General features: G+C 34.2%; 1 protein-coding gene and 1 pseudogene across 1 annotated transcript; both read right to left on the reverse strand.

Annotated features, from left to right (window-relative positions):
- Positions 1-3,118: 3,118 nt before the first annotated feature.
- LOC143590725 (uncharacterized) lies at positions 3,119-4,322 on the reverse strand. Its single transcript, XM_077071120.1, has 3 exons — positions 3,978-4,322; positions 3,811-3,909; positions 3,119-3,397 (listed from the first exon to the last, which is right to left on the reverse strand). The coding sequence occupies exons 1-3, from the start codon at positions 4,320-4,322 to the stop codon at positions 3,119-3,121; spliced, it is 723 nt and encodes a 240-aa protein (XP_076927235.1).
- Positions 4,323-4,772: 450 nt separating this feature from the next.
- On the reverse strand, positions 4,773-9,735 carry LOC143590724 (uncharacterized; annotated as a pseudogene).
- Between the last annotated feature and the right edge of the window lie 323 nt (positions 9,736-10,058).

A 10,058-nucleotide genomic window follows, 5' to 3' on the forward strand; every position in this document is an offset into this window, starting at 1 on the left:
TTAGTATATAAACTATAAAGACGTAAGCAATATTCTCGAATAAATATAAATTAAAATAAAAATATATCAAATAACTTCCATAGTCATGGCACTAAAACATCAAGGTAAAAAAACAATAAATCAATCCAAAAGCAATAAAGTTCAAGCAAATACAAACAATAATGTCTTCGTAACATGTTCTCAAAGAAAACTTTAGTCGGTGAGCCTTTGCTTTCGTTGCAGCCACACTAACCTACTATGATCATGTCGCACACTTATAAACATTTCTCTTTTAACGGGATATTCAAATAAATCCATTGCAAAGAACCACAACTTCTCATTTTCTCTCATTAATCATGCATCTACCATCTAGTTAAGCACACCTATAGCAACTTCAATACTAAACTTAGTACTTTGACTAAGTTTGAAAGAATCTGATTCTAATATTTCTAGAGCACGTTATTGATTCATATTACTTTGAGTTAAATGATTTTTAAGCACTGAAGCTCCCAATGAGTCTCTCCCTTTACGTTTCATCTTAACTAGTTTAGGATTAGTGTTTACTTTGGTAGGCTTCTCAAAGTTTTTTGCTACCTCACTTGGGCTTGATGTTGATGCATTAGGTTGACGTACTTCATTCATCTAGTCACTAAAAACATTATCTTCTTGAGTTTCCAAGTTTTCTAGATTAGAATGTGTATCATTGTATACTTGATAATTGCCTACATTATCACCTCCCTCAACATTGTCATCCTCAAGGTTCTCAACATGCACCTCCCTCAACATTGTCATCCTCAAGGTTCTCAACATACACCTCACTGAATGTAGTTGGATCCATAGAGGGTGCCACACAATTTTCCCCACTAGCAGCTGGATCTACAAATAGCTGATCCACTCTTCTTGTAGTTGTATAGATGGTTGATTATATTGAATTTCTAGAACTTTCGGGTTTTCCTACAAAATATAATGGTGAATCGTTAGTTATCATTAATATTGCAATATTATACGGTATTTAAATTTTAAATGAGTTATATTATGTCACCTGAAATTTTCTTTTCCACCATTCATTAGAACAATTAAGTTACCTGGTACTTTCATTCCAACCTAGACCTGTCTCTCCGTCCTTAAGTGAATTCCAAAGGTTGTACTCTTTTCTCATACCGTCATACTTGTTCTTCATAGCTTTGTCACTAACGAATTTATGATTTATAATTTTTTCAAACTCTGTCTAAAGAGAAACCCATTTGAATGGGGAAGTTCGACCATGCTTCGTGATGTATTTGTTTAAGAACCGGCATAATTCTATTACCATTTCTTTTGTCCAGTTTTCCCTTTTCAATTTCTCATTTTTAGAATCCATCTAGAAACTGTGCATACATATATACAATTGTAAAATCAGTTACGTAGCTAGACTAGTAGCTATCTATCCATCCTATAAGCTAAGGAATCGGAAAAGCAAACCTAATCAAAAGTTTCCTGGTAAAATAAATTCTAATAACTTAAGTATAAGTTTTCATCAGGCAAGATGTTATAGGATGACCATTTAACCAATCAAACATTATAACTTCTAACGTTTTTGTATACTAATTTGGCCACATGCAGAATTGGTTTGTTGAATATGCATTACTCTAGCTAATTTGACAAACTACAAGTGGACTATTAATTATTATACCTTAAAAATCATTTAATTACCGGAAACTCAATTCATTATCCGAAAGCTTATGTGTAACCAAATGAGAAACACCATATTTCAGACTTTTGTATCATGACAATAATCATGAATTAGAAGGTTATGAATAAGTTTCTATTGTATTTAATTCTTATGGTAATAATCACTAATCAGAAGGTTATAAATTATCTTTTATTGTATTTAAACTAATGGATTTACTTGCAAAAGCAACATCATAAACATAGATATATGCTAGTAAATTAAGTAAAGGCTAAAGAGTTATACTCTATATAATTGATTATTTGATAAGTTATGTTTTGTCAAAACCCGATAGACACCCAACGGGTTTTGAGCCAGATATACCCGACAGGTATTTTTAATAAAATAATGGGTATACTCAAAACCTGCAGGTATACCCGATACCCGACGGACGGGCTTTACTAATCGGGTATGGGGTAGGGATACCTAGACCTATCCCAAACCCAACCCATTACCATCCCTAAGATAGCTTACACTTCCCGAAAAGAATCTAGACACAATCCGCATATCAAATTTGGAACAAAATGGATATTTTGTTTATTTATCAATTAAAATTATATGATCAAGCATAATGAGCAGACGCACATCATGTTTTCTCAATATAATACAAATATATGCAATTTATTTATCAGTTAAAATAATCGAGCAGATGCACATCATGTTTTCTTAATAATACAATTATATGATTAGCCATAACAATCAAAATATATGCAGTTTATTTATCAATTAAATAATCAAGCAGATCGATGCACAACATGTTTTCTCAATATAATACAAATTATATAATCAACTATAACGATCAAGCATAACCAGTTTATTTATCAATTAAAACAATCCAGTTTATTTATCAATTAAAACAATCGAGATCAGAATTCATACCTTTAATTTCACTACTTTTAGATCACGAAACCTAGGTTGTAGAAACATGTAGAATAAAAAGCATGTACGTTGGATTGATAATTGATAAGAATCGTGAAGGTAGGTTTTGATATATACAGGATCTAGAATAAAATATATGTTGGAAGGTTATTTAGGTAATTATAAACCCTAAAAGCTTGTAGAGTTTTAGATCGCTACTGTATGTTTGGCAAAACTAGCTGGTGGCTGGAAGCTGGAAGCAGGTGGCTGGAAGCTGGAGGCTGGAAGCTGAAAGCTGTAGCTTTTTAGATATATTTAGGTGTTTGGCAGAGTAGCTGGAGCTTTTAATAAAATGTATAAAATGACCAAAATGGGCATAACTAAAAAACATAATGGTAACCGTAATCTCACACAAACACACACACACACACATATATATATATATATGTGTGTGTGTGTGTGTGTGTGTATGTATAAGTTTTTTCTCAAATAAATAAAGCATGGTTATTTTCTATTAAATAAAACATAGTCATTGGCAAAGAGTCGAGAATAAAATATAATATTATTAAATCATTATTGTCGTGCATTCCATATCAAACTAGCAATATTGTTGCGAACATGTTTCATCTCATTCGTGGTTCCTTCAATTAGACCGCTGGTGGTTGTGTCATGGTTACTAACATCATGAAGTTCATCTCGTGGTATGTAGTTTGGATGTTGCTCCATTGTAGTAAACATGATATCTTCTTGAGAATTACGTATATAGTTATCCAATGCAAATGTTGCCATGATAACATCAATTTGTGTTTGCACGCTATACTTGAGCATTGTACCAAGTATCTTAAATCGTTTCTTCAAAATTCCAAATGACCTCTCAATATAACTTCGTAAAGATGAATGTGACCGGTTGAAAGCTTCTTGCATATTATTCGGGGGCTCCCTTTGAAATTGAGATTGATGGTATCTTGTCTTGGAATATGGAACAAGGTATCCTTTTCTGCTTGGATATCATTTATTAACTAAATAATATCTACTTGATAAAGGAGTTGAAAAACAAAAGACGTTTGAATTTATTAAAAGTAACATGAAGCAGTTCCAAATATATGTATAAACAATTCTATATATTACCTTAAGGTGGGTGTGGGAAGTTGAATTTACTATCTTGGGTCGCTTTAATGAAAACGCGTGTGTCATGTGCTGAACCTACCCTCCCATCCGATCGATACAAATGTGAAACACATATCAAAATCACATGTTGCAATTACGTTGAAAGTTGGTACCCCTTTTCTACCAATATAAGGTAGTTGTTGACTCTCTAGGATGCAGGCCCCTATGTGTGTACCATCAATACATCTGATACAATCCTAAATATAATTTGAAATTAGTTAATAACAAAGTACACAAGCATAAATGACATTAACCAATTTAATACCTTGAAATACGGCATGTATCTTTTGTCGTTCAATATTTGAGGTGGTACAAATTGAAAAGTTGGATCTTTTGGTCTTATAATGTCGCGTGCTAGACCTTGAAAACCTTTATCTCTACCAGCTATTGCCTCTAAAAATTCATGAAATGCTCTACTAATAGTCTCCCCAGAACGTTGAAAACGCTCCCCAACATCCCTGTTAGATATTCCCAATGCCAATGTATACGGAAATGTCCCCACCTTCTCACATGTTGACATTCTATCACTCGACTGCAATCCATAGTTTGATTTAAGCTCTCTACATAATTTCATAAAACGTTTGGATGCATTCTGAATGCATTTACACATCGTATAGGATTTCCATTTAAAACTTCCATTATCCAAGCCTGCCCCGTTTGTGATGATGTCATGCATGGTTCCTTGTATATATGCTTATAATAGTATGCAGCAACTAGATCACTTGTATAAGTTGAATCCAACAAAAAGTTATAACAATGTAATTTGTGCTTCTTCTTGCTTGTTTCATTGTCCATAATAACCCTGATAATAAATTCAATATCAATAAATTCAATATCAGCTTAACATATAAGCACGTAAATAGCTAACACATAAAATCATATATAGCTTAACATATAAAGACGTAAATAGTATTCTCAAATAAATATAAATTAAAATGAAAATATATCAAATAACTTCCATAGTCATGGCATTAAAACATCAAGGTAAAAAAACAAGTAGTCAATCCAAAAGCAATAATGTTCAAATAAACAGAAACAATAATGTATTCGTAACATGTCCTCAAAGAAAACTTTAGTCGGTGAGCCTTTGCTTTCGTTGCAGCCACGCTAACCTACTATCATCATGTCGCATATTTATAAACATTTCTCTTTTAACGGGATCTTCAAATAAATCCATTGCAAAGAACCACAACTCCTCATCTTCTCTCATTAATCCTGCATCTACCATCTGGTTAAGCACACCTATAGCAGCTCTAATACTAAACTTAGTACTTTGACTAAGTTTGGAAGAATCTGATTCTAATATTTCTAGAGCACGTTGTTGATTCATGTTACTTTGAGTTAAATGGTCTTTAAGCATTCAAGCTCCCAATGAGTCTGTCCCTTTACGTTTCATCTTAACTGGTTTTGGCTTAGTGCTTACTTTGGTAGGCTTCTCAAAATTTTTTGCTACCTCACTTGGGCTTGATGTTGATGCATTAGGTTGGCGTACTTCATTCAGCCAGTTACCAAAGAAATTATTTTCTTGAGTTCCCAAGTTTTCTAGACTAGAAGGTATATCATTGTATACTTGATAATGTAAGACCCCGAATCCCGGGAATCCTACAGTTGGTAATCACGTCCACAAATTCACAAAAATTTAAAACCAAACGATTCTTTGTATTTAAAACAAGTTCAGAGTAAATAACAGTGGAAAAGTTTAAGTATTAAAAATCCCAAAACACGGGTACAGGTGTCCAAAATCAATTGTAAATAAAATATTAGTTTTATTTGAAATCTTCATCTCATTAAAGTCGTTTCAGAGTAGTAAACAGCGGAATAGATAACATCAAAATTCCCAAAACCCAGGAAAGTGACCAAAATCAAAATTTAAATACTTATGGTAATAATTTAAAAGAAACAGTTTGCGTTATTAATTCTTCGACTAGATGTGCCTTCAACCATCCGAGTAGTCTCTAGCACGTCCAAGCGGTAGCATCCACTTCTTAACCTGAAAGTCAATCTAACATGCACACAAAGTCAGCTTGAGCTGAGTGAGTTCAAGTTTTAAGTAAATAGTATCCGTAGTAATAGTTATGATAGTCATACCAAAAGTTTTTAAAAGTAAAAGGGTGCATCCATCAAATCATCATTACCGAAAACTAAACATCCTCATACATACTTAAACAAAATGTATATGTAAACATCCTTTCAATTACATCCCTATATATATAACAGTATATATATATATAACATCCACGTATAACATCAGGGTCGAGCAAACGTACAACCCAAATACGTAACATCAGTGCATGCAAACACAAAGTAGGCATACACAACATCAGTAGTCGAAACGACTACAACATCGCCAAATATAGGCCAAGCAATAATGTATATACATATATATATATATATTTAACATCCCAAGGCCTACCATATGCTAGCAAGCCTATATAAATTCGTTTAAAAACATTTCAAGAGTTTAAATATCAAAACGGGATTATAAAACATTCCAAGAGTTTAAATATAAAAACGAGATTATAAGACATTCCAAGAGTTTAAATATAAAAACGAGATTATAAGACATTCCAAGAGTTTAAATATAAAAACGAGATTATAAGACATTCCAAGAGTTTAAATATAAAAACTGGATTATAAAACATTCCAAGAGTTTAAAATATAATACGGGATACGAACAGTTAGGCCATCATCAACACTAAGTATTCGTACTTAGACATCTATAAACATCCATATATTTATATACCTATAAATACTGTCCACATAATAACATCAGGGTCGAGCACACGTACAACCCAAACACGTAACATCTCATCCAAGTAATAACATCAGGGTCGAGCACACGTACAACCCAAACATGTAACATCAGTGCATGCAAACACAAAGTAGGCATACACAACATCAGTAGTCGAAACGACTACAACATCGCCAAATATAGGCCAAGCAATAATGTATATACATATATATATATATATATAAATATATATTTAACATCCCAAGGCCTACCATATGCTAGCAAGCCTATATAAATTAGTTTAAACGTTTCATCAGGAAAAATTGTTTAATACTATGAATTAATACTAGGCCTAATAGCAACCTCGAGCCTAGACCACAAGTAATTTTAAAACCTGAGTAATAAATTTGACCCGGCCGTGATTACCATGCACACACACATCAATAAGCCTACTCACATCATTCTTTGTCTCGAGGAACTAAATATCATCACACAACCGTAGGCTATAAGGTAACACATACTCATACATACATACATGCCTCCATACATTCATACATACATATATATATATATATATCATCCCAAGACATTCCAAATAACAAGTAAGCCTATGGGCCATAAGGTAATATATATTAATCAGTCCAATACATGAACTAAGTAAATAGGTCTACTCGCATTCAATTACTACCAAGCCTATTAACATCATCGAGTCTAGACCATATTCAGGTATATAACCTTAAGGAATATAAGACCATAAACGAGTCTACAATATCCTAAGGCATAAAATATAGTTCACAAATCGTTTCATAAATGCACAAATATGAATGAGGCTATGTAATACCATCCAAATAGTTGTAACAAGTAAAATCGTGTAAAATTGTATTACGGTGTGCATGCTAGCCCAAAACTTGAAAAGAGTAAAAAGGGCATCATGAACTCACCTGAATCAACCGAACACCTGCAATGAGCTAGGAAATCCCTAAGTGCACAATCACAAGCAAGGGCCTGTAAATTATACACAACGCGTTACTAAACTAGACTGTAAGAACACTCTAGCCTAATGGGCCGTTCAAGCCCAACAACTTGGCCAAAGGCCCAACACTTTGGCCCAAGGCCCAACCACTTGGCCCAAGGCCCAACACTTTGGCCCAAGGCCCAACACTTGGCCCAAGGCCCAACAACTTGGTCTAAGGCCCAACGATAATCAAATCGGGTCGAATGCGCGCGAAATAAACCTTAAAACCATTTGTTAAACGACTCAGCCCCGAATGGACCAAATTCCATTTTAAATCTTTTCATTCATCAAGATTATGTCACCCGAGTTGATAAGGTTGACGGTTCCTTTTTACAACTCTTACTTTAACGTTTCAACGAAAATTCGCGCACCGCCGACTCGATTGACGAAGCACTAACCGCAACAGCCCCGTGCATCAAAATATAATTTTCCCACATCCCTTAAACCCCCCTAGGGCTGTACAAACTGATTTGGTCGGTCCTCCGATCGTTTAACGCATCAAACTCAACAATTGCCAATCCTACACCCAATAAACCCTAGTTTTCGAACTAAAATCGATTGACCGACCTAAACACCTCCATTGGCCATGAAATTTTAGTATGATGCAAGTGACATACCTAGGAAGTTGACGGAGCACGAACTTCAATTATAACAGCCCCGAAAGATGCGAGAAAGGGCAGCCACCGGTTAAGCCTAAAACGAACTTATCGATCAATACGAATATAACATGCAGATTTTAGCATGCAAAGATATATTTTATTACATAGGAAAACCATGGAATTAAATTATTAAATTTTTACCAGTGTTGCATAAATACCTTAAGTTTATAAAAATATTTTTATTATATTTTTCTAGTGGACACAAAAATCATAAAAATTCTTCCAACACAGAAAGGTATGTGCAGCTATTTCAGCTGCGCAACAAAATGGTTTTATTTTTATAAAATTCATTACCCAGCCAAATTAAACGATTCCAATTGGGTTTGGTTCCTAACTCAAAATATTAACTTCCAGAAGTGGAAACAACCAATTTAGACTTGTCGAAAAAAGGTTATGATGTCGGGAAGACAGACCAGAATCCGACATCCCGCATCAGCTTTGACACTCGATTTTATAAAATCATAAAAACTATTCAAATCTTGACCAAAAATTACGTATTATACCTTTCTGGAAACTAGACTCAAAGTAGAACATCATGGAATCAAGAATCGATCAAAAACAGTGGATTAACATCGCGTTACAGACCCTACAATAAACGTATACGAATCTGTCAGCAAGCTGTTATCATCAAAACTCAATCTTAACGACCAATAAGCGCGCCATAAGGATGAATTAGGGTGAAAAAGAGTTGTATACGTATAATACCGACCTGGAATTGAAGTTTGGACGGCCGGACGGTGGCTGATTGCACGCAAAATGAGGTGGAAAGGGGGTGGGTTGCTGCTGCCGATCGGACATCACCATAGGGTTAGGGTTTTGGGTTTTTGATTATAATATAAAATGTTATGTTCTGGCCCTCCAAATTGAAAGTTGCGACACTTGAATGAAACTTAAGTAATTCAACTTATGGGCTCGTCTAGGAGGCCCCCCGAAGATTCAAGACGAGTCCCGGATTCTAAACAAACATTTATAAACAATCGAGCCGATTAATGAAATTTACGGGCGTTACAGATAATCGCCTGTATTATCACCTCCGTCAACATTGTTATCCTCAAGGTTCTCAATATGCACCTCACTGAATGTAGTTGGGTCCATAGAGGGTGCCACACAATTTTCCCCACTAGCAACTGCATCTCCAAATAACTGATCCCACTCTTCTTGTAGTTGTGCAAATGGTTGATTATTTTGAATTGCTATATCTTTCGAGTTTTCCTACAAAATATAATGGTGAATCGTTAGTTATCAGTATGACTGGAATATTATACGGTATTTACTTGTTAAATGAGTTATGTTATGTCACCTTAATTTTTCTATTCCACCATTCATTAGAACAATTAAGTTGCCTGGTACTTTCATTCCAACCTAGACCAGTCTCTCCGTTCTTAAGTGACTTCCAAAGGTTGTACTCTTTTCTCATACCGTCATACTTGTTCTTCAAAGCTTTGTCACTAACAAATTTGTGATTTATAACCTTTTCAAACTCTGGCTGAAGAGAAACCCATTTGAATGAGGAAGTTCGACCATGCTTCGTGATGTATTTGTTTAAGAACCGACAGAATTCTAATACCATTTCTTTCGACCAATTTTCTCTTTTCCCTTTCTCTTTTTTGGAATCCATCTAGCAACTATGAATACATATATACACAACACTAAATTCAACTATGAATCAAATAAAAAAATTTAGGACATTGCAAGCATTTATATAGACTAGAATACTTTTGACCTTTTTAACCTGTTTCATTGTTGGCTATTTTTTTCATATTTTATTCACTATCAAACAGACCCGACCCAAAATGACTCGATCTCAAAGAAACCGAAATAACCGAACTCAAACAAAAACCTACGTTTGGTTTTATGATTTTGTAAAAACCGAAATGTCAGTTTGGTTTCAGTTTTTTCAAGTTTTGAAAAACTATAATGCCGACCTATTCTACCATATTT

Source organism: Bidens hawaiensis, unplaced genomic scaffold (assembly GCF_021521415.1).
Source record: "Bidens hawaiensis isolate Kalapana, Puna unplaced genomic scaffold, B.hawaiensis_p1.1 tig00038970_1, whole genome shotgun sequence".
In the NCBI taxonomy this organism is placed as follows: domain Eukaryota; kingdom Viridiplantae; phylum Streptophyta; class Magnoliopsida; order Asterales; family Asteraceae; genus Bidens; species Bidens hawaiensis.